Source organism: Phoenix dactylifera, chromosome 2, assembly GCF_009389715.1.
Source record: "Phoenix dactylifera cultivar Barhee BC4 chromosome 2, palm_55x_up_171113_PBpolish2nd_filt_p, whole genome shotgun sequence".
Classification (NCBI taxonomy): domain Eukaryota; kingdom Viridiplantae; phylum Streptophyta; class Magnoliopsida; order Arecales; family Arecaceae; genus Phoenix; species Phoenix dactylifera.
In genome coordinates this window covers 11,219,696-11,247,502 of record NC_052393.1, presented here as the reverse complement: position 1 = coordinate 11,247,502, position 27,807 = coordinate 11,219,696, and the positions used below count along the sequence as shown (strand labels likewise).

At 37.9% G+C, this 27,807-nt stretch overlaps 4 protein-coding genes across 11 annotated transcripts in view; 1 reads left to right on the top strand and 3 right to left on the bottom strand.

Annotated features, from left to right (window-relative positions):
• Positions 1–5,254, bottom strand: part of LOC103708494 (probable serine protease EDA2) — a 36,636-nt gene extending 31,382 nt beyond the window's left edge. For 2 of the 8 annotated variants that reach the window (XM_039121291.1, XM_039121297.1), the window contains exons 1-5: positions 4,936–5,254; positions 4,424–4,546; positions 1,790–1,945; positions 971–1,180; positions 584–700 (exon numbers count right to left, since the gene is read on the bottom strand). In XM_039121291.1, the coding sequence (XP_038977219.1) occupies positions 584–700; positions 971–1,180; positions 1,790–1,945; positions 4,424–4,546; positions 4,936–5,091 (762 nt within the window). In that variant the 5' untranslated portion in view covers positions 5,092–5,254. The remainder of the gene's footprint in view (positions 1–583; positions 701–970; positions 1,181–1,789; positions 1,946–4,423; positions 4,547–4,935) is intronic. The other 6 variants (XM_039121254.1, XM_039121277.1, XM_039121259.1 and 3 more) reach the window with 5 other exon arrangements.
• A 4,324-nt stretch (positions 5,255–9,578) lies between these two features.
• On the top strand, positions 9,579–15,461 carry LOC103708496. Its single transcript, XM_008793447.4, has 4 exons — positions 9,579–10,478; positions 10,575–10,806; positions 11,833–11,909; positions 15,170–15,461. The coding sequence occupies exons 1-4, from the start codon at positions 9,759–9,761 to the stop codon at positions 15,254–15,256; spliced, it is 1,116 nt and encodes a 371-aa protein (XP_008791669.2). The 5' UTR covers positions 9,579–9,758; the 3' UTR covers positions 15,257–15,461.
• LOC103708495 (NAD(P)H-quinone oxidoreductase subunit M, chloroplastic) lies at positions 15,254–18,570 on the bottom strand. The gene is made up of 2 exons (XM_008793446.3): positions 18,075–18,570; positions 15,254–15,635 (listed from the first exon to the last, which is right to left on the bottom strand). The coding sequence occupies exons 1-2, from the start codon at positions 18,546–18,548 to the stop codon at positions 15,459–15,461; spliced, it is 651 nt and encodes a 216-aa protein (XP_008791668.1). The 5' UTR covers positions 18,549–18,570; the 3' UTR covers positions 15,254–15,458.
• A 1,876-nt stretch (positions 18,571–20,446) lies between these two features.
• On the bottom strand, positions 20,447–21,532 carry LOC103708522 (metallothiol transferase FosB-like). Its single transcript, XM_008793482.4, has 3 exons — positions 21,310–21,532; positions 21,021–21,129; positions 20,447–20,929 (listed from the first exon to the last, which is right to left on the bottom strand). Exons 1-3 carry the CDS (start codon positions 21,477–21,479, stop codon positions 20,711–20,713), a joined length of 498 nt encoding a protein of 165 aa, XP_008791704.1. The 5' UTR covers positions 21,480–21,532; the 3' UTR covers positions 20,447–20,710.
• Between the last annotated feature and the right edge of the window lie 6,275 nt (positions 21,533–27,807).

The window sequence follows — 27,807 nt, the reverse complement described above, 5'->3', positions numbered from 1 at the left end:
TTTATATGCTTTTAAATAGGCTGATGATATTCCAGAGCTAGTTTTGTTGTCCGAGAGCAATGTATTGCAGACTGACTATTATGCCCCTTTAGAACAACAGGTTATTCAAAAGAGTGGAGGGAATAATAGTAATCTACAATTTATTGTTGTGGAAGCAACAATGCTTGTTCCCCCTTCCTTTGTGTGTTGTAAACCATAGTAAAGGACAAGGAATAATAATATTGACGGTCTCTCTCCCTCTCTAGATATAATCATAGATCTAAGGCTGATTGGCATGGCAGTCCATGGCATGATAAACATCATGCCAATGCCACACTTGCATGTAACACTAGCAATATACTGACAACATGCCAATACTTGGCATGCTGCCATGCCGGTGCATACCAAGCACAGGCATGGTACTACCGTGACAGTGCCAGGCCGACACACACCGGCAGACAATGCTTCTATCATTTTGTGTATGTGTCCTATTTATCCATGTAGTAAATGAATAAAAAAATCTTGAATGGAGTTTAATAAGACTAAATTGGCCTCAAGACAAGTTATAAGAAAAATAAAATCAAGACTTGATTTCAGAAAATACCAAGACTGCACCAAACAGCTTCTTCACTGAACTTCCATTGGACTGAAGTTGTTCATCAACTAGTTTGGTTACTTCTTGAAGGGCAGCTTTACATTCAGCACCAGCCGACTCTCCAATCTGAAGCAATATGAAAATAAAGAAAAAAGACGACAAGGTATGATCTTAGTTCATCTTTAAGGCACAAATTATAGGCAAGGAGTTGAACTATAGAGCCACAGGAAGGCAGTAACACAAAAAAAAAAGGGTTGCATCATATTCATGTTGGAAATTACAAAATGATATTAACTGAAGATGGACAGCTAAATGATAAAAAAATTGAGAAAAAATAGAAGTACATAATATGACTCTACATTGATACATATGTAAAGCAAGCATATGCTTATGAACCTGCTTGTCAAATTCTGTGAAGTTGTAGATAGCACGAACAACTGCAGAACTTGCAAGACTTCCACATGTTAAATGAGGGAACTTCAAACGGAACCAGGCACTGAGTGCTCCAGAATATGAAACACCAAAAACAAACCAGGAATTTTCAACTTTTGAGAGATTGTATTTTGCATTCAAGTATTCCTGCAGAACAAACAAAATAGTAGAAAGCTAAAAAGATTAGAAACAAATTAAGAATAGAGAGAAGGGGAGTTCAAAGGAAAGTGGGTAAGTTTAAAATTTGGAACATGTTCATTCTATAGGGAATTCTCTTTTTTAAAAGAAGAAGAAAATATGGAAAACTGTGGCTGAAATAAAAGTTACGGTCTATGTATTTGATTGCAATTAGACTTCCTATATTGCTGCATTCTTAAACTCCTGGATTCTGCAGCAATTTATTTGAATATATACAAGACAAAACAGAGCAGTCTTCATGCCAATGCTTCCAATTATGTCCAACACCAAAACCAGTCAAAGAGCTAATGAAAGAATATTAAGGCAAACATGGGATATGGATGTTTGTCTGGTGCAGTGTAGCATATATGAATGAAATACTTAGTACAGATCAAGGTCATGAAGTATAGAAATTTATAGACCATCAAACTTCTAGGCCAAACAAAAAGGTAAATAGAGAACTCCCAACGATGTCATCGTATGAAGGCAAAAAAATGAAAGCTGATTGAAAAACAAATGAGAAAGGGAGACACAAAAATTTTAGCTTAGAGGAAAGGCTAGCAACTATTGGCTTGTTGCGGCAGTTTAAGTAAATATGGCAGTCACCTGATAATACTGGCGGAAAACTGCCAAGTCAAATAAAGCCTGCTTTGAAGACAGAAATCTTAGGTTTTCTGTTGTTAAATACTTGAAAGGGGAACTCTTCCCATAGTAGCGATGCTCAAGAGAAACCAAAGCAGCACCAAACTTGTTTGCCAATACCTGCATCATGAAATGAAACATAGAAAGTGACTTTGCAAACATGCAAAGCTATGTGAAATGAACAATGAATATTAGGTAATATCATGTGTTGTTAGCATAATCATTTCTATAAAGGACCACACTAGTGTACGAGGAAGGTTTTTCAAATCCTTCTCACAATTTTCACCCATGCAAGCTTAATAATTCCCTTTTTTTCTTGTCCAGCCCATCTCACTTGCCTCCCATTGTTAACTTTCTGATCATAGTGTTCACTGTTTTAAAAAAGCACTTTATGTGGCCGCATATACCAAGGCGGCCCCTAGACTGCACCACACAAGCTATATGCAGTCCCTTTATGTACTGGGCCATATAAGCAGGCCACCCGGGCAGCCCCATATGCGCCAGCATACTGTATATGGACCTGCATATTGCATATGCTCCTGCATACCTTAAGTGCTTTATGTTTTGTCCATTTTGTTTATAAAGTATGCACTTCAAAGTTTAACCTTTTTTATAGATTTCTAACAATACTTTATTGCAATTGATAGTTCACTGAAGATCCACAAAACCGGAACAAAGCACCGTATCAATACCTTACTAGTTCGGTACAATATGGTAGAGTAAGGTACGTAACCCATACTGACATAAACTGGAATAAAGCACTGTACCGGTAGGTAATAGTAGTTGGCGTACGACCCTGCCAGCAGCTAATAATAGTATTGCATCGATTACAGCCTATCATGAGTATAATAATGATCTTAGCATTTAGTCTAAGAGAAGTAATTTGACCTATGGCATGGTTAAATGGTAGATGATTTATGATTTTATTTATGCTATACGCCTAAAACTATGTTTATGAAATATTGATGATTTATGCAAACATGATTGGCTTTATGATTTGTTTTATTATATTGTACTATGAAATGCTTTATTTTTGTAATATCTATTATTTTTCTTAAATGTGCATTGTCATAGAAAAACTCATGCTTGATCCAGTAAAGTAGTGTATGGTTTACTTACTGAGTTGTGCAGCTCATATCTCTTTTTATTTTCTTCTTCCAGATGAATAGGATCACTAGGAATGAAGAATAGTCTAGTCTTAAAATTCGCATTAGCAAACTTTATGATTTTCTAGTAGAATTTTAGTTCTCTAATAGATTAGAAATTTGTAGTTGGTGACTTTCTGAATTTTAAGATTATGGATTTTGGTATTTAAATTTGGATTTAGACTCTTTGATCAAGCACTTATTTATTTATTTAATGGATGAAGAATTTTGATCCTTTTGTTATTTTTATTTGACATGGATTTGTATACAGATTATAATTGTTGGCTTCGTATTACCATGGGCGATACCCTCGATAGCATGGCCCTGTTATGTCTCAAACTTGGGGCATGACAGAAGGTTATGATGGCAATATTCGTGCTAACAGTACTAAGCACTTAGGCTTCGGTTAACACAAAATGGTTTGAACTTGGGGCATTCATGGCATGAGGCAAAATGGAGACATCTAAACACTTAGGCTTCGGTTAACACAAATGGTTTGAATTGACAAAGAGGTATCGATCATCAACCCAAAGAATTGTTTTATTCATCAAACATGTCATATCATATCAGCTAAGGCCAGCTTGACTCAAAACCTGAATGCCTTGAGGAAACTGGACCCATCAATCTACATAATTTGCACCATTATCTATTTACTAGGCTAACATCAGATAGAATCATGGCCAATGCATTGTCTCCTCTTTACGCAATAGGCCAAAACAATGGATAAACTTAAAAATTATCCCCTCTATATTCCATAGGACAAAACTACAGATAAACTTATAAATTTTCTTTCAACACGCTTTCTCCTTTACCCTTTTCAAGAAAGATTGAGTCTCTCTCTCTCTCTTCCCTCTTTCCATTCACAAAATTAATTGTAGGTCAACCATAGTTAAGGACTCCATCTGCCTTTCTCTGCGGTAAGTCCATCCAGTGGGGTGTAGTCTATCACAATTTATAAAGGACGTGCTATTGCATCTGATTCTAACCCAGACATCTGCAAACCTAGATCTAGACTGAAAATCACTTCATCTGTACACTTATCTAGCAGTTTATAGCAGCACCAAATGCAGGATACTTGTATTTACCCTTTCGCAGGAATTAGAAGCAAGAAACATGTGAAGTCGAGGATTTTTACCATTAATAAGATGGTAAAAGACAAATGACAAAATCACATATTCTAGAAGGGCGTAGATGAGTCATCTGAATTAAATAAAAACAGTTAAAGAATTAGAATCATGTCAAGCCATTGTCAATGCCTTTGATCAGTTCCGGACACCTTGCTTTCGATCTCCATGTTTCATCACTTTACACTAACGTGCCAGCCACAGACCAAAGTAGCACAGATAGCAGTTCACGATGCTATAACACGTAAGAGATTTACGCATATTTATCAGAACTAAGAGAAGTCTAGCGTCAAAGAGAGCAAGGAAATGATCAAACACACAATACTTACAGATATATAATCATCAACAATCCCATTGCAGGCAGATTCGCCACATATTTTAAGGAATATGGGTCCACCATCCTGATAGTAATCAAGAAATTCATAAAACCGCTGCTTGAATTGACGATGGTCCTGCATAGTCCAATAATAAAACATTCTATCCGTTAAGCCTTGATGAAAAAGAATATAAGAAAGATATTTAATAAAGTACATATAAGTTGTCAATTGACAGCACGCAGAAATCATGGTTTCCCATCTTACATGTCAGATCCAACATAGGTTCATCGTTGATCATTTCAGCTTTGAATTAATGGACCCAATGGGAAAAAAGGAAAGAAAATAATACAGACAGACCAGGTACCAGACCGGTATAATATCCGGTACCAAGATTGTGAACCTTGAAATCTCTCACAAGAGAAACAAGAAACCAATCAAGAATCATGCCCTAACGATCGGTAAGCAGAGCAAACCAAATTAAGAAATTAAAGATGGAGAAGAGAGAAGGGAAAGAGAAACTTAACAATTGGGGAGAAGTGATCGAGGGTCTGATTGAACCAGTGCTCTTCTGTGGTGAGGTAGGCGCTGCTGCCCAGGTGCAGGTGGAGACGCCGAGACTCCGCGGCCGAGAGGAGAAGGAGGTGGAGGAGGAGGGAGAGGAATCCGGCGAGGGCCTTCATCTCCTCTCCTCGGGTTCCGGGAAGAGATATGGATCAGCGGGTTCGCGGATGACGGTTCTCGTTTGGTCGCCGAGACACGATCCTCTCCCGGTTTCATGCGCCACCGGACACTACGGCGATCGGGACTCGGACAGGACCCTTAATGGCGGGGTCCACCTTCGGCGTGCGCTAACGAGTGGCCCAGATGTCGTTCTATAGCGGGGATGTGGTCAGGAAACGTGGGTCCCGCCCGGCGAGGACTTGGTTCTGAGTTGGGGTTTTTCGCGCGTGGACAGCTTCTTCTTCTTCTTCTTCTTCTTCTTCTTCTTCTTTTTTTTTTTTTTTTTTTTTTTTTTTTTTTTTTTTTTTTTTTTTTTTTTTTTTTTTTTTTTTTTTTTTTTTTTGCTAAAGCGGGAGATTCATACATGGCGGGTACGAATACACCCTATAGAGTCAGAATACAAAATGGCCCGAAAAGCGCTGGGCATATCTCTCTCCCCAACCCAAAGGGTACCACCCGAGTGGCATGCTACATACGATGCGACCCAGTCGGCCGCCCCATTAGCCTCCCGATACACATGCCTAGCCTGTAATATCACTCCCTCCCTCGCCAACATCCAGATGTCACGAAGTAAGGGATGGTCCCCACCAAGACTACTCGGGCCCCTACGGATCCAGCTGACCACTGTAGCAGAGTCACCCTCGAGCAGGATCGAGCTCGCGTGGAGCACCCGCCGCGCGTAGGACAGACCCATCCAGGCCGCGCACAGCTCTGCCCCTGGAACTGAAGTATCAAAAATCTGCCGCCGCGCGTGGACAGCTTTCGAGACGCGGAAAATACCCTATTTGCTGTCAGCTCTGTCCCAAATTCCCAGCGTTAGTTAGACGAATTTTACCCGATCCGTAGTATATTTGAAGCAGGTGCCTATAATAGTAAAACCCACTCTGAATTCAACCTAAATGTATGTCTCTTTATAGATCTTCTTCCTATACTTTGCCCTAATCGCCTTACTCATCAGAAAAATTGAACATATGAAATATTACATTTCATGATGTTTAGTTATTTATTTATTTATTAATTACTTTTCTTAATTTAAAAATACTTGACTTTCTAACAAATAATATTTTTATTTTGTTATGTTCATATCATTGTTCAAAATTTGCTTTGTTTTATTTTTTTTTGTATTGGATTTTTATTTTGTTTAACGTTACGTGGCCTACTAAGGTTTAATTTTTATATTAATTTTTAGAGCAAATTATATAAAAAAAATTGAGATTAGGAATAAATTATATTTACACCTAATAACATTAAAAATCTATGCTTATCCCTTTGAGGTTTATTTTTATCCAATTTTTTAAATCATAACTTAACAGAATATTAGTTAGACCATTATCTTGTAATAGGACCCAAGTGCTATGTCAGAAAAAATTTTAAAATGACCAAAATAATCTTACAAAAATCTTTCTAAGGTTTACGTTTATTATACTTATACCCATTATTTTATAAAACCTCCCGCTACACCCAGTTAAATTTACAGCGTTAGTGAAACTATTTATCTATTGTAAAAAGTCAAAATTATCCCAATAAGAAAATAAGGCTCCTCTTTCACTGTTCTGATTCTCCGATCTATTCGAAGTTTTCCATCTTTAAGAGTTTTTTTCTCTTCAAGATTAAGTGACTAAGATTTCTCTCTTGCTTCGCCACCCCACCATGAGTATCCCTTCCCAACAAGCGACCTACAATAAGTTTTCTTCCCAACCGGCATCCGGCGACGAGTATCCTTTTGGATCAGATTTTGTTTTCGCTTTTCCGCCCAACAAGTCATACAGATCATAGATGTCGAGTATCATTTGTTAATTCTGAGTTTTACTTGTCAAAAGAATCCAAATCAGTATGTGCATAAAAACTCTTTTTTTGGAGAGTACATCAGTTGTATTTCCATAGCTTAGCTTGGACTATGAATAGTCTGGCTTAAACGACAAAACTCTTGACACTAGTTTCATACAACAGAAAATTTTAGAAGCATCCATTTGCTTAAAAAATCTAGATTGCTTTTTTTTTTGGCACATAGCTCGTTTCTAGCAATTCATCAAACTCTAAACTCATGGCACCTCTTGGCTGTAGATGTTACATCACTTAAGGCTAATTTATCATTTTCTAAATTTTTTTTTTGATGTAACATTTAAGTCCTATTTAAGTTAACGAGTTGGCTAGCATTCTGTTATAGATGAAAGTGTTGGATAAAAATAAACTTCAGAGGGATAAGTATAGATATTTTAAAAGCCACACACATGACAAACCTCATCTAAACACACAAGAGGTCTAAGGTTTCCAAGCGACCCAGTGACGTGGGCATCTCACCTTCTCACCTTTGTTCATTTGAAGCTTATTTTTTTAGAAAAAACTTTTATTTTATTTATATTATTCTAGAAAGAAATGGAATAAATATTAGTGTTTAATCTGTTCATGTGCTATCTCTCTTCATCTCATTTTCCAAATTTTGTCGGAGTTTTATCTTTACTCCAGCATCTCTAAGGCTTTCATCTCCTTGCTAGAGTTCTTTGCTGACCCCTTGGAGTGCAGTAGGTTCTTGAATCCTTTTGTCATGACCTTAGAATTCCATGTGTAAGTTTTGACGGAGGCATCTTTTACCATTGGTATATTGAGAGATAATTGGTTCTTCATGGTGAGCAATTTTTCATAGGAAGAATGGGATGGGAATAACCCAGCTATTCTCAGCGAGTAGCATCGACAATGATTTATTCACAAACCTGTATGAAAATTGGTGTGAAGATGATTGCATACTTAAAGAACATCTACAGGATAGAGACATCATTTCTTTAACTTTATATGAAAATCCAGTAAGGTCTTGTTGTCTTATTTTGATCCTTAAACATGTTCCAAAGCGATGCTCCGGCAAAGACAAACTCTGATATGAACTCAACTTCTTTACTCTCTCTCTGAAAAAAAATGAAACAAATATGAAAAGCAATGAAGTTGGATGGATGGGCATGAGGTTAAGATACCCACATTACTAAGTCATCCAGAAATGTTTCTCAAACCCCTATCAGCTATGAACGAGGCATGGCATGCGAATTTCCGATAACTAGGACTATGTTAGTATGTCATACAATTTTCTAACATAACCTGCTCCCTAAACTTAGTTGGAATTATTGCAATATATTTCGGTGTATGTCATTTACCTCGGTCTATCATACCAATACCTGCCAAACAAGTCTAATTTAGAAAGTCAAACCATTGACCGGCAACAATTCAATCTAGCCCTGGATAACAGTTAGCAGTGTAATCCTTTAGTTACCCACGAACATAGGATGCTAACTACTTTATCTCATCTCATTTGATTAAAAGGTGTCCAAAAATATCTTGATTGAGCAAAATTATTCTAAAAAGAGAAAGATATAAAAGTCTTCTAACAAAGTGGCCATCATGGTGCCAAATGAAGCAGGGTGCTATGTAGCTATAAGATGGGGATAGGCGCAATATATCTGTACACAAATTTAGAGTTAATTAGGGTTTTCAAAGTCGAGAATCCCTTTACCGAGGAAGAAATTTGAAGAATCTTGAATATCTTAGTAGGAGCCCAATACCGAGAATCTCTTTTTGTTTCTGTTGGTGATGGATCCTTAAAGGGGTATTATTGTTATTTTAATATATACGGTTAACTTAATTAGGACCCAAGGATCCTTGGTTCACAGAGAAGAGAAGGTTTAGAATTGCAAAAAAAAAAATAGATAAAATTATATGGACCGATTTACAGTAGATATAAGAAAAGATTTAATATGTACAGTGGAAAAAATATAGGACATGATATGTTAAAAATAAAAATTAATATTATTATTTTATCAATTTACCCAAAAAAATAAAAAAAGTGTTGGGAAGAGAAAGATTGGCTGCCCCTACATTTGAAGGAGTCCAGACCGGTAGCAGCAGGAGGGCAGCGCACCTTCGAGACTTCAGTTCTTGGAGTGGAACTCAAAGCTGCATGGGAGGGAGTCTCCTACGTAAAACGAGTTCTAGAGACAGGACGCATCATCCTGGAGGGTGACTCAGTAGAGGTGATTGAGCGAATTTTATAGTTGAGGGTGTTTGATCATCCGCTTCTAGATGACATCCAAAGGCTGCTGAAAGAGTGTGATGCCTACCATGCATGTGTTCTAGAAAGTGAATCGAGCTGCTGCTTGGGTTGTCTCCTTTGCTGCTTACCATTCTGCAAAGATTTTCTGGACCTGCTTTGTATCTGTTCCTCCATTTTTATGGAGTATTTTGTCATTTAAGTTTGATGGTAATGCACACGCGAGACTAGTATAAGCTGCTGGTGTACCAAAAAAAATAAAAGAGAGAGAGAGAGAGAGTTAATAAAAAAAATAAAAAGGAAAAGAAAAGAAACGACGAGAGAGAGAGAGATAATAAAAAAATAAAAAGGAAAAGAAAAGAAACGACGGCTTTTACGGTTCTACCAAGCTGCCAGCAAGCGATGCCGGCTCCAAAGTTTCCCAAACCTACTCTTCAAGGGAAACCGAAAACCGTGCCTATTGCAGCTCTCTCCTTTCACCCTTGAACCTGTTCTCCCCTCGCCTTGCCGAGCTATTCGCCTATCGTTCCAAGAATAAAAACCCTAAACCCTAATCACCAATTCTCCCACCACCAGCAAAAGAAAGAATCCTCGATGGGACCTACATCGGCGAAGAATAATCGCTGGTTGGAGGCGAGCAGTAGAAAGAAGCGCCTCCGATCGGCGACTCTCCTCCTTTCTTCCCCCAGTCCTCCCTCCGCGAAAACCCCAGCCATTGCCGCAAATAATTCCTCCCAAACCCTCAATCCAGAGGTCTTCGATGTCGCAGAGGCCGACGTCGACGCCGAGTACAAGCTCTTCTTGGAGCACCTCAGAGTCGACGGCAAATCGTACGTCTTCGAGATGGTGATCGGCGGCGGCTCCGGGCCGCCATTGCGTCTGAAATACGAAGAGGACGACGATGACAGCGAGGTCATCCAGTCCCGCTCCCCGGGCAGCCGAGGCAGCGTCTCCAGCGCCGCGAGATCCTTTGCTGGCAGGAAGAGGCTCAAGGGACAGAATTCGAAGCTGAAGTTGAGCGAAGTCTTCGCCCCTTGTTCTCTCGTTGCCGCCGAATGGGAAGATGGGTCGATGGTTGATGAGAATTACCAGAAATTCCTGAGCCACGTCAGGGTGTACAATGGCTCGATGATTCTTGAATTGGACAACAATGTGGTTGTGAGGTATGAAGAAGAAGTAGACGAAGAAGAAGCTGGGGAAGAACGAGTAGAACAATTGCTGCCTGCAACCGAAGATTTGGGAAAGAGCAACGTGGTTTCCGTTTCAATGGAGTTGCAGCCATATGATGCTTCTCTCCAGCTTTCTGATACTTGTGTCAGTATTTTCATTCTTTTAGTCTAAGTTAAAGAACTTTAACCATTTGCAATTCTTGTAAGCTGGTTCCCGTTGGTTTTTCTTATGGAGGTGCAGGCAACTGAAGAAGGTTGCTGTTCTGTGGAGACTGTCAGTTGTGGAATACCAGCTTCGTTTGAAATCAGGCTTATGAGTATTCTCCAGCAGCCTTTCGATCAGAAAGAATATGATAAGCTGATGGAGATGGCAACTGTGCGTACGCCAAAGATGAGATCGAAGGAATTGCGTAACGAGACCAAAATTTATCCTACAAAGGAACTAGGCTTGTCATATCTTGAGTATTTCCCTGGTAAGTGGAGAAAAATGCATCTCTCTAGCAGGTTTGCTTCCCCCCTCAAAAAGTTGTCGTTTGCTGTGCTCAACATGGTTGTAGGCTTTTTCTTTATACTTTTTTAGCATAGAACTTCCTGATGGGCCATACAGTCTTGATTCTTGAGCGATAAATTACCTATATTATAAATGTAATAAATGCCGGTATGGAAAATGCTCGGTTTAACTATTTACTTTTTCCCTCGATCTTAGCTCTATGTAACTAAGATTCAAGATTTTCATCTCGGTCGATATCTCAGTTAAAACACATGTTTCCATTGGTATTAGGCACCACCCAGACGATATATATGGGATTAGATCCTTGTTATCCTAGCTGATATTAATGCATATCCTGAGGTATTGGGTGATATCATATTAATATCTCAGCCGAGATTTTCTAATTTTTCAGAAAACTATTTTATATGATTTTTAGTTAATAATATTAAAACTAATGCCTAGTGGAGTAGGTAAGCTTAATTTTACCATACTTGTTGATATTTCGATGTCTCTGTTTTGTTATATCAGCCAAAATCTTGCAATATCTCAGTTGCTTTCAATTTTTTCCCACCTTCTATCTTAGCTGAGATATTGCTCACCCAGATGACCGATATCTCAATCTTTTAGAAACCTTGATCAAACTTTAAGTTGCATGTGCAGCATATGTACCCGTGCTTATTCCAACGATTGCATTAGTGCCTAAGCGATTTAGGCCACATCTCCAGTGTTATCCACATGCACATTACCATGCCACTTGATTTCAGTTGTACATTACGTATACCTATTCTTTTCATATTCACTTATCAAAACTGGCCATGCATTTAGTCATTTCTTTAATTACATTTCAAAACTAAATTTTTGTGCATGCGAACAAGTTATCATTTGGTCTCTTATAGTCGTGAAAGGAATTGTGCTGCCTTTTTTCTTTAATTGTTACTTACATGGCATGCTTGTCTTATCAACTCTTACATGGATGATGAATATAAAAATTGCTGTATCTCCAATCCAGAGCTTGCGAGGCGGATGGAAAACAAAGATTGTCATGAGCGGTTGGATCTCTTGCGTGGGTTCTTCTTCTGGTTACAGGTAAACTTTTCACTTCTTGTTGCATTCCTTGTCTTCCTGTAATTGAATTCAAATTAACTTTTGATTTTACATATATATCCATCAATGGTCGCAATGCTATTCACGTTATTTGATGTACTTTTGTCCACTATTAAAATCATTTTATCAAAAAGTTACTTGCATTCTATTCAAGATTTCTGGTTATCAGAAAGTTCTTGGCAACTACCTTGGAGCCCACTCAATCTTATTTCCTTTTTTTAGCCAAGACTTATAAAGTGGACGCCTAAGTATCAAAATGCAGTCTAGGTAACCATTGGCAAGGATAGCAGAAGATAGAAATTGTATCCAATGCATTTTCTGTTAGAACTCATGCAAAGAAAATTTAATCTTATCCTTCTTGTAACTGCCTAAAATTATTTCCAGCTGCAAAGTTCCATGAAAATACTTGTCTTCTTGGTTTTATTCTGAACCAAGACTCACTTGGAGAAGACATCGATCCATATCCATTATATATTTGGGCAGATAAGCGAAGTGGTAACTTTAGCGTTCCTATCACTACATATATGGTAATTAATTATGGAGCTGCGGTGGTCAAGGTTTTAAATCTCAGTATTGGAACCCATATTAGTTGGGTGCTAGTCCGGCTAGTGCCAGTATGGACTGGTACAGATCAGTATCAAAAGAAAACAAAGGAAAGGATCTTATCTTTTGACTCAGCATGAGTACTGCACTGGAATGGTATTGACATGTGCTGATCAGTACTGTTCAGTACTAGTAAGTGCCAAGCACTATCCCCCAGTTCAGTCCAGTTCTCCCAGATCCAAGTATCAATCAGCATTGTGGTTGTCGGTCGTTCACCAGTCCAATTCATTATCGCTGGTACAGATAATACTAGAATTCTTGGCGGTGGTAGTATAATCATCAGTATAAACAAAAAAGAGCACATTGGTAGTGCTAGGTGATGGCTTATGTGTTTGAGAGGAGGATAGGTGAGGTTTTATGCCCGTATTTATGCCCAAAGGAGCATGGTTCTGAAATATGGGAATAAAGTAGAATTAGACATCGGAGTAGGAAGAATTCTTTAAGGGATACAGTAGGAAAGGTGCATCTATCATGAAAGGGAAACAGCTCCAAAGCTCACCAAAAAGTGTAAAAATACGAACGCTAGAATGAGTAGAGACCACTGTCTCAAGAATATGATGATCTTCATCTCAGTTAGATCATTTTTACTGGGAACTTGGCTTCATAAAGATTCTAGAATTTTTTCAAAATAGTGGGTAATATAATAATTGCAAAGCTTTGATAAATGAAAGGGAAAACTAGAGCAAGTCAGCATATGATATGAAAATGAAGAAAAAAGTTATTAAGAAAATGAATTTAAATTCAACTTAGAAATTTCAAAATGTACTAGAATACCTCAGGCTGAGTCATTCATGAGCATAAATGATAGTTTTTTTTTTAATGTTATGAGAGCTATCTTTTAATGCTGTCTTGTTGAACAAATATTGGATTTCGTCTCTTATTGTCATAATTGAATATTTGTTTCTGGACTTAGGTTTATATGATGCATTTTCCCCTTCCCCTGGCCCAGAAGAATCTGGGCAGCACTGCCGAATGTTTTCTTGAAAATTAAATACTTTACACATGATGTGGCAACTGCATGGCTATCCCACTGGCTTCTTAACTAGATGTCTGAAGCTGGCAGTAAATTGCAGTCTAGTTCCCAATTACTTTGAAATTATGTTATAGCCAAACTAACATATAGTGGAACTAGTGGTTAAAGAAGAAACTGTATAAAGATCTGATATCATTACTTCCATATTTAGTTAAAAAGAATGATGCACATTAAAAAGAATGATATAAACAAAAATTAAGACTATTCTAGGCTTTTAACAATATAATTGTGGACCCTGTTTGTTGAAGTTATATATGAAATTATCTACAGGTATGAACCCTTTAATCAATAAAATCAAATGAGTTTGAAGTCATATTCTTTTTCATGAGAAAAAGATCAGCAAGAAGGGAAACATGGTTATAAAGGGTATAATGAACTCACTTCATTGTAACTTCTGTTGTCAAGGGCCCTTTTCCCCTTTAAAATGGCATAATCTAGCACAGCAAAGGACACTGTTGGAAAGATCAAGGTCATAGGTCTGGCCAATATTTTTATATGCAGCGTGTTGGGAGGCCTAGGTGAAACTTAAGATTGCCACTTAATTTTCTTGTTTCACATTGCTCCTGATTGTAGGTTAATCGATCCACCTACAGGGGAAGCAATTATGTGCTTGAATTGGGAGGTGACAAATATATAAATTTTGCACTTACTTTATGGTTGTACTGTTGGTTTCGCCCTATTTATTTCCTTGAATTCTTTGGTTTTCCATACTATCTTTTCATAGAAAGTATGCTCTTTCTTTTCATATTTAGATATTTAACATATCCAATATTGCCTTACTGCCTTTTTAGATCCTCCACTTACTGGTTATGAGTATTTAAAAGAAATATAACATGAAATTGAAACACTATGGCATATTCACCAAAATGCTCCCCATGATGAAGTGAGAGAGAGGCTATGTGTGTCAATGATCTGGTATCGCATCCATGTCCTAGAAATCTAAAACAATACAGGCACCTATATGTCCTTCTATACAGTAATTTTGGTCCATCTCAGCTATGTGTAATAAATGTTCGGATTTGGATAGCTGTTTTTACTAAAAGTTGCTTCAATCCTGTAATCTTGATTTGACGTCATTGTATCTTTCTTGCCTTATATTTCCACAGAAAGATGTCTCACCATGTCTGTTGTAAGCTGAAATTGGTTTAATTCTACGACTCATAACTGAACTCTGTAGAATACTAGAATGGCTCAAGGAGTCTCAGATATAATTGCCGTAAAAAAGGCTAAATTTCAGAAAGTCAAGGCTACCATGCATTTTTTAAATTAGGTCTCAGGTTTAAATTAATCATGGGTCATGCATTTTTGGAAGTTCCTATGTGTTCTGTACCATTTTTCTTTTTTGATACTAAAAATTGAAGAAGGATAGTTCAGCTAGAAAATTGTTGGCTCTGCAACAATTGCTGGTAAGATATCTTGTTTGTAACAAGGTATAGTATTACATCATCGTGTCATCAACATATGGTTATAATTGGGCTTTAGAATTATTCGATTGAGTCTAGGTAATGTTAGTGTGTGCTTCTGCTGTTTTTGGAATTAATTTATTCCCGAAAGTTTAGGAGGTGCTTTAGCTGCTATAATTTGTGATATTATTTCTCTTTTGCAGAATGTTGGACATGATGGAGCATACATGCCATGGTTGAAAGTCAAGGAGAAAATGCCCCCACTGCAAATTGAAATGTCTGAAAAATGATTTGGAAATCCTCTTCATTATCTTGCTCTGTAAATATTTGAGGTGCATAGTAAAGCATCTACTGTACACATGAGTCTTTGATTCATGAATGTAATGCTCAATCTGCAATCTTGTGGCACATCATGGTTGCTAAAGTTCATAACTGCATGGTACACACTTAGATTATATCAGAACCAACCTAAACTATTTAGTTGTTTGCCTGTTACTTTACATTTTGAATCTGGCTGCTGTTGAATTTCATCCGGGGCTTTCCCATGCTGAAGTTCAGGACCCTGGCGTTCATGTTGTACTTGATCTCCCCATCATAAAGCAATTTGCGGATGTAGTGCTCAATATCTGAACCAATTAAGCGAAGTGTGTACTCTGAAAGTGGAGCACCCTATTATGCACAAAAATCATTTCATTAATTTCACCATAGCAAAACACCAAAATTAACAAAGCATTACAGGAAACAATTATTATGGCCGAGCAACACATGCTAGGTTGTAAGAATGTGATAAAAGTTCTTGCATTTTCCCTTTTTTCCTTTTTCTTTTCCTTTTACATTTCTTCAGAGTGGTTAAGGTAGCAGCAAGACTCTATACACTGCAAAGCATGATCACAGCATGACTGCAGCCTTTAATCAGCCTATTTCTGTTTCCAGTCAGTTTGAATGGGTTTGTTCGTGATCTTCTTTTCTTTTTCTCTTGTGCTTTTGGATCATTTGTACGTATGATGTCCAGTGTGGAATTTATACTTTCACTGATGATAATGGTTCAGCACATGTTATTTGACGATCCTCCTTGGAGTTCTAGCTTGACTGGAATCACTGGATCTTTGGAAATTCTGATTGTACTTTGACGCTCTATGTTTAACTTTGTTTTGACTGTTGGATGTATGCTTTGAAATCATTTCATTGATAATAATGGTTTGGTCCTTATTAGGTGAACCCATGTATGTGTTACATCTTTTCTGGTTGGAGCCATTGGTTCTTTGGGAATTCTGATTGTATAATGTGTTGCTTTGACACAATATGTGTTGCTTTGTATTGACTGTTGGGTGTACACTTTGAGATCATTTATATCATTACAATGTTCTAAAAAAAACAGCACAGAAAAAGATGAGAATATTGGATGTAAGAAGATATGGTAATTGACTGCTTGCTGCTCTTCCTTCTTGCTGTATGATGATGCCCCAAAAGAAGATAGATGGACATGACTCACATTTATGGGCTGTTTTAGTTGCTTGGGGAGCCCATTTGAAATGAGAAGGCCAGCCCCGCAGCAGGGAGATACAGGTTATATTTCTTCTAGAAAAACTAGCCATGGTGACAGATTGGGTTTCCAAAGGCATGGTCATGTTTGTCTTTTTCCCAGGTTGTCCAGATTGTGCAACTATCTTAGCCTCTGAGCCGATCAGATTTGAGTGTTGAAGGATATTGGTTAATTGGAGGTTTGGCTTGGGTCAACGTATGTAGTGGCGGCAATTGCAGTATGCCAACTTTGTAGTAACATAAATCATATTGTGAAGAAAGGCATGATGTACTGGAATCAAGCCCTGAAGTCGAGTCAGAAATGAGCGGAACTTTTAATTGATATCCTGAATCCAAAAAAATATGACTGATGAAACAGCTATACCGTGGAAAATCCTAGGACAAGCACAGTGTAACACATGGTGAACTCAAACTTTGATGAAACAAATTAGAGAGGAACGCCTGTCATATAAGACTTGGAAGAAGAGAGCTAGTTGAAAGAATTGGAAGCAATAAGATCATAGGGCGAGGCTCCCAAGTTCAGAACAGATGCAAAACGAACATACTAATGAGACTAACATTTGCGAACTATTATGAGAAGATCCCTTTTTTTCTCCATTTGTTCATTATAGGATTTGAATCTGGAACTCTGACAAAATTTATGCATGATTCAGTTATTTTTTTGATGTGCAGAACTAGGCAGCCGTATTAAAACTATATGTTGGTGACAAGGTGTCAAACATATCCTACAGAAAATTTCGGTTCTTCATTGCTATTCTTTATGTTTTTTGAGGTGGTGCCATCCAGGTATGTTGAGCTCTTCTTGTTTAAAATCCAAGCTCCAATTCTTGACAAATTCGTTTTCAAACTTCATTAATGTATCTGTGGATGTTCTTCATACCTTAATGATGATGAAACAGTGACTTCCACATACGTGCTAATTTCCAATTATTGTTCCCATTTTCGCCACAATCTTTATCTAACAATCTCATTGTTTCCATCACCTTTCATTCATGCATTCTTCTGATGGATTGACATATAAATTAGATAATAAAACAATGTTGCGAAATTGCTATTTTCATTTATAACATGATTTTTCTCTCCTGCAAAGATGTCGTTTTTGAATTTATATGCTGAAATCATGAGGTCAGTGAGATCTATTAGGACAAAGACTCTGGACAAATTCAAATGAAAATTTTGCATCAGTGAATGAAAAAAGTGGTACATGATCTGCATATAAGGGACGGAGAGCATGCCAAAAGCTTTGGTGTTTTAGTCTTTGAGAGTGGTTATTTGTTCAGTTCAGTCATTTTCCCATTAAAGACTACTTGTTGCTAGTCCTGTACTAATTTTATCTATCATCTCTTCTTACGTGCTTCCTCATCATACAAGACGGCCCAAGATTTTCACACTTCCCATGCAGTTATTCTTAAAGAAAATCAAGTCATCAAAATGTTCATGAAGCTATCATCAGCCTGAAGTTTCTGCTACAAATGAGTACTCATGCATGCCTCGTCACATTCATCAATGGATGATTTCTAGATTAATTTCTTATGTGATCTAAGGAGTATGTAAGATCTTTATTACCTCATAATGATCAACGAGCTCTTGGAAGTATGCATACACCTTCTGGCAGGTCTCATTGGTCCAAACAAACTCGTTGCTCGGGTCGAGGATGAGGGTCAGCTTGTCCATCTGAGTCTGGTCGAAGACATGGGTTATGGGGTCGATGTAGGCCGCGTAGATCCTCACATGGCGGGTGACGCTGCTCAGCCATTGCCCTCCATATTCTCTGCTCATGTTCTTGCTCTTCGCCATCGGCTGTCGTGGCAGCGACTGCATCTGTGGTTGCCCTTTCGGCTGTTGCTGCTGCTGCCTCTGCTGTTCTGGCAGCGTCCCTTGCTGTTCTTGCTGCTGCTTTTCTTCTTCTTGTTCTAGCTGCTGCTGTTCCTGTTGGGCCATGATTGAATGAGGTCTCCTCCCCTTTCCGATCCTCCTGTCAATAACCCTGCCTCTGAGGGACAACCCAGTTGGAGCAAATAAAGAGGCAGTGGTAGCCATAGCTGGTTTTATCTCCTCTCCCTCTATTCATTTCTGGTGTTTATAAACGATGCAAGCTCCATACCACCACACATATCCTATTCTATTATGTGTGGACGAGGTTTTCTATCAGGTGCCTGAAAAGACTTTTGCCCGTTATTTTTGTGGCCATGTGACATTTTTATTTACCCAAGATTAAAACAGAATGAAGTGGGGCTATTCTTTGAACTTTCATTCCAGAACTTTGAACCTAATGGGCTATTCTTTAGCCTGTGAAGCTGTCCCCACTTTAGTTTTGTTATATTTGCGGGCCGCAGGTGATAGCGAAGGCTTAACCACGGATGTGCCCTATGCTTCAGGCTTAGAGGGGACAGCTACCAGGAATTCCATGTCTAGCTCACAAGAAGAGATATCGTATTTAATGATATCTTGGCCTTCCATGGGACCAAGGCTGAGGGTTGATTGCAAATAACATGGATCTCCAGCAATGCTCCATCTTTGTTTGTTCCTTTGATTTCCATGTTGTCAGAACCAAAAGCCAATCCAGGCACCATGGCGGATTGCTAGTGTTATGATAGGCTAGCTGCTGCTGCCAAGAAGTTTCAAAATATACCATGTGCTTACATGCTCTCATTGGCTCCTTTAATTAAGGATATTTCAGTGCATATTATACTATACAATTTCTACATAGTCGTTTTTTTTTTTTTGACAAAAAAAAGCTTTCAGTCAAATATCTTATTCTAAAGTTTGGCCTTGATCATCAATTGGTTCAAGCTACATTACATTTTATTGATAGATATGCATACTAGAGGAAGACGGAGGGGCGAAAAGCAATATACTATAAAAAGTGTTAATTTTCATATGCTACCATCTAAATCCCTCGTATCATAAATGTTTTCCTCATGGTTGCAGCTTCCCAGCACCACTTCATTCCCCGCTCACAGCACAAATCCCCCTTGTCTTCTAGGATTGGTAAGCATTTTTCTTTCCTCGCTCGACAATTGTTGCAAGAAAAAAAGAAATTTAGGTCATCAAAATCTCTCTCTATATATATACATAAGCTACATTTGGTCACACATGGATAGATTTTTACTTAGATCCGATCAGATCTATATTAGATGATAGAGATCCCATATTGATGATTCGAGTCTTTGGGTATACATCAAAAATATATGATTTAGAGTTTTTTAGCTTATGGATTAAATGGTCTAAATTAAATAGTCTAAATAACGTCAAATTATGTATATTTTTTTGATCATTGATGCATGACTAGAATTTTTTAAATAATTTTTTATATGTAAACTGTTTAGAAATAGTAGATTATATCCAATGCTCGGATCAAAGATCCACTCAAGTGTAGCTAAATCTAGTTCTCTTTCTCTCTATCTCCTCTAGGTCAGTTTATGACCTCATCCAATCATTTTTACTTTAATAAAATGCAAATTCACATGTAAGTTAGCGTTCATATGTCAAAAGATTTGACTGGTTTAGGCAACCTAGCAAAAAGGGTTATATACGTAGATAGTTATAAATGGTGCCGTTTGTTCCGTTTCTGTTTTCCCTCACTATACATAAAAGAATGAATAAAACTATGCTTGAAATCTTGTGTGCACGTAGATTTTTCTTTATAAGCTTTCTTCATCCAATCTCCTTCCAGCCGTTGACCGACTGACAACTCCTTTCTTGCTTGAGCCAAGTGGCTTGTGACACACACAAGTAAATTTTCTTGAGATAAAAGATGGACACGCTTCATCTACATTAGCGTCATGATGAAGTGAGGATGACGTCTCCAGTTTCAGCATTAAATCCCGCAAACTTGGGCTCATTTTGGGAAAACCACAACAATCCTGTGTCTGTTGCTTGTGTAGATGCCACAAGGATAGAGAAGACGAAGTCTAATCGGAAGAATGCGATCAACGAGAACAAATATTCAATTGTGTACCATTCTTATTAACTTACAGTTCATGATATTGATCTTTTTTTTGCATATTTTTCCTTATGAACCAATCCAACAGTCCTAAAACAAATACATGTTCTTGCAAACAATTTGTGCAGCAAACAATTCTGTCTTCCAAATGTCTTCAACATTCATTATCACTTCCCTGCTGAGATTTAACACGTACGTATGTGACCACCATCTAGCTGAAGCTGAAGTCTTCAAACGTACGTCAACTTTGAAGATTTTACTTACCTTCAAAGGAGCTATGCCATTGCTTGGAGAGACAAGAAGAAGATAGAGGCAGAACAGGGAGCTTCTGGCAATCACAAATCTCAATCATATTGCCATCTGGATCATGGAAAAAGACTTGATGGACCTCGATATTTCCATCCTTAACCACTCCATTCACGAACTCTATTCCCATGTCTTCAAGCTTCTTCCTTATCGTTCCCATGTCTTGGTACTGCCATTTCACAAATTCAGTCTTTTGCTGGATCAATCCTATAAATCATATCCAATTCAATCATGGTATGACGATTATAGCAGCAGCTCACCTGGAAGGAGATGTGGTTATCTTTTGGATTGATTGCAGATGGCTTTGCTGGGGCGTCAGAATTTGGACCTCGTTGCAGTAAATGTATGCCAATCCCATACTTAGAGAGCCTGAAACGAACAATAATATTTACTCCACGGTGAAAACAAAGAAGAGAGAGGGATGGCGATGAGCGACCAGTTTATTTGCTAGTTTTTCAGTCGCTCATTTGCCAGTCATCTCAGGGGAAGACTGACGAACTTTATAAAACTTTTAGCCGGATGAAAGCAAGTTCATGAAGTATTTCTCACCATGCTCCTTCGAAGTCCAAGGATGACGGTCGTTGCACGAGATCGAACCCAAGCACTTCCTGGTAGAACTTGACCGAGTTTTTGATGGATGCACACAAGAATGAGACATGGTTGAGAGATCCCAGAGAGAGAGGAGGGAGCTTGGAAGCCTTTTGCCCACGAGTGCTCATGTTTCATTGAACCCAACTTTTTTAGCTTTAGATGTGTCTCAAATTAAGCAAAGCCGGCTGAAGGATAAATATATATAGGAATTCCTTGCAAGTCTTAAGTCGGCCGAAATGAGACTACGCGGCTCGTTGCCTTGAAACTTATCCCATGCCAGATCGGACCCTATCTCTCTTGTTCCTGCCACCGCTATTGCATAGACTTGTTCAAGCAGTATTGCACCTTGTCTTCTCTTTTCTAGACTACTTGTTGATGCGGTTTTCGTCAATCTTGGGGAAGGAAAAATTACGTAACTTCGACGACAGAACATGCTGTCTCTTTTTCTTTGGCAGGGCAGTAGTTTTGCTCTTTGCTGCCAAGTGGATCAATTTACAATTACCCACTTGGGTCTTCCAGTAATGAATTTGGGGCAAGGTGCTGGCGTTTCATATGTTGAATATGGGAGAGAAGCTGAGTTGGTGCAAGTTGGTGCAAGTCCGGAAGGAAGCTTGTTTATTAGCAGGCAAAGAGACCTATCGACTGATATGGTCGGATCATATCCCATGTAATCAGGAGGTTTGGGTTTACGGGGCCTATATGGAGCAGGGGACACCACAACATAGGTTTATAGGGGTCGACTATAGACCGATCATGGTGCTTATGATTAGATTTAAATCGATTTAAACTATTAACTCGAAAAAGGACACCGGAGCTTTAAGAAAAAAATATATAAGGACCCATATGAGCATGTGTTTAGTTCTACATCGGCTATAAATCCATACGGATATGTGTTTAGTATTATATTAGCTATTCATTGGATAGATCTTAGGTGCTTATACAAGTCAAAATAGACAATTTCTTATATTGCCACCATTATTTTACATTTATTTAGGACACTCTATAAAAGAACAAATATAATGACCACAATTTCGGGTTTGTCATGATGGCTATTGTGATTATTTTATCACCATTTGCAGAGAGATGAGCTGTAACGATTCAGTATGCGTGTTCATTGTAGTACGAAATCTCCACATGATTTATTAATTATTAGATCGTGGTGGTGTTGAACTATTTAAGACCTTCTATGCCATGGTGCATTTGGCTCCCCTTTGAAACTTGTAGAACTCATTCCCTAAAATTTGGAACTCATCAAACCTTTAACATTGTGGAACTCATCCCGTAGATCGTAGGCCGGTGATTGTATCCTCCCCTATTTGGAAGAGGCGAGAGTTTTAAATCCTCCGGGTGTTTCATATCTAAAGAGTTTGCCTTTAAACGTGTAGTAATTTAAGATCAATCTAGGGACCTTAGTAAGCTTTTTCTCAAATTTTTGTGGTAGACATGGCTAGGATGAAGTCACTAGCTTTATATGTCATGGAGGCTCGTAAGTAATTTAATTATCAATCAGGGATTTATGCATAATTTGCTCAATATGTTCCACATCTAGTAATAAATAAACTCGATAGAAAGTTTGGAATTCAGCAACTTGTAAGTAATTTATTGTTCAAATAGGAACTTGTAGTTAGTTTAGTAAACTCACTATGATACCTCCGCTTTCTTCCCTCAAACTCCCTTTTTGTATCTTCTCTCCCAGGGCGCCTAATAACATTTGCTCGCTATTTTTTCTCTGCGAGATTTTTTTTTGTGTTTTTTCTGAAAAGTCCTCCATGGAAAGAGAAAGATTTTTTTTAAAAAAAAACGTCTCTGGACTCAAAATATTGATGCTTTTGGTGTCTAGTAGAAAGGTGATATATGTATATAGAGTATTTTTTTGGTATACTCTACTTGGTTTTCGTCCACAATTGACTGTTTGATACCCTTTGGTAATGGAATTGGACGTAGCTGCCAATACTTGCCATAGCTTTTTATATGCAATCGAATCTATTGATTAGCCTTTATATAGATTATGAAGCTGACAAAGTTTAGTAAGGTTGACTAAGTTAGGCACAATCAATCACAAATCAATCAAGATGAAGTTTAATAAGGCCGACTAAGTTTGGCACAATCAATCAATTAATAGATTCTAACAATACTCACTATAATACCTTTACTTTCTTCCCTAAACTCCTTTTCTCGTCTTCTCTCCTAGGGCGCCTAATATCTTTTGCTCTTTGTTTTTTCCCTACGAGATTTTCTCCTTTTTTTGTGTTTTTTCTGAAAAGTCCTCAATGGAAAGGGGAAGACTTTTTTTTTAAAAAAAAAAAACATTCGTGGACTCAAAATATTGATGTTGTTGGTGTCTAGTAGAAAGGTGATATATATACATAGAGTATTTTTTTGATATACTCTACTTGGTTTCCGTCCACAATGGACTATTTGATACCCTTTGGCGGTGGAATTGGATGTAGCTGCCAATACTTGCTATAGCTATCTATATGCCATCGGACCTGTTGGTTAGTCGACAAAAACAGTTCATACTAATCTCGTTGAAAAAAAAATAGAAAACACGATTATCGATGAAAGAGTTAGCTAAGCTTAAATTGCCGTAAAGGTATTCCCACGTATAGGCTCCCGTATGCCATATTATTATATTCTTGTACTGGTTTAAGGGAAGCAGTTATGGTTCGTTTAGATTGTATTCCAGGTCCACATAAGATTGCTTGTAGATTTCGTTGGTTACTATTTATTTGTTTTTGTTCCTGAGGCTGTTTTTATTTCCCTGTTCTTTTTTTTTTTTCAAATTTCCTTCTCATGTTTTTTACATGCATGAATCACTTGAAGCCTTAACCTATGAATCACAAGAACTTCTAAATCTATCGTTAGATTGCTGGTCCTTCGAGATCAAATCTCTGTCTCTCTCTCTCTACGAGCACACATGAATCAATTAGAGGCTTTTAATCTGTAACTCTCTCTTGGTTTCCCGAAGGGTTTCACCCTCCCTAGCCATCATCAAGAATAAGAAGAGGAGGAGAAGCCAAACATGCATCTCCATCTCTTGATCTCAATTCTTGTGGGAGTAGTGCATGTTAGCTCCTCGTTATCATTTAACTTTAATTATGTCAACTCAGATAGTTGCCTTTTCCATAGGAGCTCCAAAGGTTTACTTGATAAATATGAAATTCCTTTGCTTCACTAAGAATATTTCTGCATTGCTCTATATACCACGTTCTTCAGTAACGTGTCTCCAATTGGTGTCGCCGTGGAACTTCACATTTTCTAATCACATCATGTTGGGTCACGATTTCATGTGTTATTATCAAAATCTTTTATTGGCACCTTACCTTACTGTTTCTTTCGTTCCATAAGTCTCTCTCTCTGTGTTTTTTCTTTACAATACTAGTAGATGGAAAAACAGAGAGCTCTATCTTTGGCTCTTTGCACTCTATGATGAAATTTTATACTTTTCTCTTTGCACTACATGTCATGTCATCCGGTCGCTGTTTGCATGATGCAAACGATGATGCTGGTTCAGCTTCTGCCATGATTTCTGTCCAGTGGTGTACACGGTTTGTTTGGGACGGAGCATAATTGTGTGTTCAAGGATATTGCTTCCTACTTCATCATCAGGCGCCATCATCATGATATTGGTGCTGCAGCTCTTAATCCTCTCGAGGTGTCGAGGCGCTCAACTGAGAAAGATCAGCCTGGTAAATTGCTCATTCGTTCCTTAGCTTTTGGAAATTTTAGGTGGCCATCAGTTTTTGCTAATAGAAAGGTTCCATAGCTTTTTTCCCCCGAGCAGCCTGTACCTCATGGGCTTTCTTAGATCCATATATAGTAGGGTCCCCCGTGTTTGCATTCTGACTTCTTTGTTGTTTCATGGCTTAATCCGTTCTATGATGGAGCTAAACTATGCTATCCTTCTTTAGTAGAAAGTAGCATAAATTGTAACACGGGTTTTCTGGCTTTGAAGGGTTGAGGTGGTTGGGCTGTGAGTTGATGCTGAGGCTTTTGGCAATTGGCATGAAGCATGGCCATGGTTGCTATGGTTGCCATAGAAGAAGGCTGTCCCGAGTGAAGAGGTCAGTGGTTGTCGGAGAGGAACATAGGGTGGTGTAAGAAGGAGATGGTGTTGGAGTTGTGCGAAGGGTGCGTCGGAATGACGAGGAATTCTGGGAGGAACAGTGAGCTCGGGGACAAGTTAGACCAGAGACGTCCAATGGAATGAAAGGCTTTAGATCACCTCATCCCTTTGAGCTGGCATAGGAGCGATAAGGGTCACATTTCACAACTCACACCACCTTTTCTTATCACCTCCTTTTCCTGGTGTCAATGTCCTGCCCACCACACCAAAAAATGAAGGTTTTAGAAACTCTTGATTATGATTTCTATGCCTCTCTTTTTTCTGTGACTTACTTTTTCCATGATTTACTGAAGCAAATCATGGATGTTTACATTAGCTTGAGGCAGGCTCGTGGTGAATCTGTAGCTTTTTTTCTTTTCCTCATTTTTATTCTGGTAGATAAGCTTATCTGACTATTTCAAGTCAACCATCGCTTCCCCCCTCCCCCTCCAAAAAAAAGAACAGATGGTGGGGTGAAGAATTCACATGTCGGATAGTGCATTCCATCTGGCATCTTGCTACTATTTTGCGAGTTCAAATAGTTGTAACCTATTCCGATTTCCATTTCAGTCTATAGTTGGCAGCCAAATTTGTCTGCAATTTGCTGCACAAGGGGTGCCCAAGATATTAATGGACTCATACTTAATTGTAGGCATAATTATTGTTTGTTTGGATTGTTCTAAGCAAATTATTTTGTGCACTTCATTGAGAAACCAAAATTACACGAGGAATAGTCGCAAGGCCTAAAGCGATTTCGATTTTAGTCTATAGTTTGCAGTCAAATTTGTCGGCAATTTGCTACACAAAGGGTGCACAAGATGTTAATGGACTCATACTTAATTGTAGGCATAATTATTGTTTGTTTGGAGTTTTCTAAGCAAATTATTTTGTGCGCCTCATTGAGAAACCAAAATCACACAAAGAGGAATAGCCGCAAGGCCTAAAGCGATTTCAATTTCATCCTATAGTTTGCAGCCAAATTTGTCGGCAATTTCCTACACGGGTGCGCAAGATATTAATGGACTCATACTTATTTACCAGCATAACTATTATTTGTTTGGCTTGTTCTAAGCAAATTATTTTGTGCCCTTCATTAAGAAACTAAAGTGACAAGAGGAATGGTCGCAAGGCCTAACATGTTGTCACTATTTGTTTTATAAAGTAGTCATTTCCTCCAAGTCTTGTTCACCTTCACTATGAGAATCAACTATATCTTTAAGACAGAGTAGCATTGTAAGAAATTCCATCAGGCAACTCAAATATTCTTTCTACAACTAAAATTTTATTAGAGAACAACAGGAAACAGATAACAAATAAATTAATAGGAGGTTTTGTTGCTGAGCTCAAAAAAATAAGGTAAAAACCCATGTGCCAACTTACTTTCTGTGAAACCATGGTTCAACTGCTAGAGAACCACTAAGCAAAAGGGCCTCCCTTTGGATCAAAAGTGAAAAAAATAAAGGATCCACCCTCTCCTAAAGGAGCATCTTCTTTAACAAAAGTTTAAGCAAGCTTTGGCCAATGGACAATGGCACTTTCTTACTCATGTAACAACTTACTCTTCCCCTTTTAAAGCTACGTGAGATTTTCTTCCTAAGATTAATCAAACTGTCCTGTTTCCGTAGAAATTACTGGTTCCTTGGTACGTCGGAAAGGATGCAAACAGTGACAGACTAGCTTATTACAACTGAATCAATGTTACATTCCATTATGAAAGGACTTGTTAGTCAATTTCACTACCAAACTTGACATTAGGCATGATCGCAACTTACATTTGGTTCAAGAATAAGAGAGAGTAGAATAAAAATTATTATTCCTCGTGAAATAGTTATCCCTTTGCAGTCTCACTGAAACTTTTATTCGTGGCTAAAATAATTCGAAGTAAGGAATTTTTGTTTATATGAAAAAAAAGGAAACGCACAAAAGAAAACCTTATTCTAGAAAATAGAAATTCTATTCCCCTTCGAAATAGATTTTTCATGATCAATAGGATTGATTGGACCAGTTACTCTCAATGAGACAAACATAACGTGGCTGCATTTGGTTCAGGAATGAGAAAAGAAAAGGGAGGAGAAATAGTTATCCCGATTGAGATAAGATATTTTACAAGATACTCCTATTTTTGTACGGTTACAATTTCTGAAATAATTCTAGACTAATGTTATTGTCCATTAAAAAAATGGAGGCAAACATAAATGTGGGTTTTATGCTACGAATGGCTTACAGAAATATTTTTATTTTTCTATAGAAAATAACAATAATAGACAGAAGAAAAAAAACTAATGTATAAACAGTAAAATAAAAATATAGAAAATACAAAACAAAAAGAAGATAAACAAAAAAAAGTAATA

What these genes read in the sequence shown, in the direction of transcription:
- LOC103708496 (XM_008793447.4), top strand. Translation starts at nt 9,759, where the DNA reads ATGGGACCTACATCGGCGAAGAATAATCGCTGGTTGGAGGCGAGCAGT. An exon ending in ATATCTTGAGTATTTCCCTG is followed by an intron (nt 10,807 to 11,832) that starts GTAAGTGGAGAA and finishes TCTCCAATCCAG; the next exon opens with AGCTTGCGAGGCGGATGGAA. An exon ending in GGTTCTTCTTCTGGTTACAG is followed by an intron (nt 11,910 to 15,169) that starts GTAAACTTTTCA and finishes TCTCTTTTGCAG; the next exon opens with AATGTTGGACATGATGGAGC.
- LOC103708495 (XM_008793446.3), bottom strand. Translation starts at nt 18,548, where the DNA reads ATGGCTACCACTGCCTCTTTATTTGCTCCAACTGGGTTGTCCCTCAGA. An exon ending in AGCTCGTTGATCATTATGAG is followed by an intron (nt 15,636 to 18,074) that starts GTAATAAAGATC and finishes TGTGCATAATAG; the next exon opens with GGTGCTCCACTTTCAGAGTA.
- LOC103708522 (XM_008793482.4), bottom strand. Translation starts at nt 21,479, where the DNA reads ATGAGCACTCGTGGGCAAAAGGCTTCCAAGCTCCCTCCTCTCTCTCTG. An exon ending in TTGGACTTCGAAGGAGCATG is followed by an intron (nt 21,130 to 21,309) that starts GTGAGAAATACT and finishes TGTTCGTTTCAG; the next exon opens with GCTCTCTAAGTATGGGATTG. An exon ending in ATAACCACATCTCCTTCCAG is followed by an intron (nt 20,930 to 21,020) that starts GTGAGCTGCTGC and finishes GTGAAATGGCAG; the next exon opens with TACCAAGACATGGGAACGAT.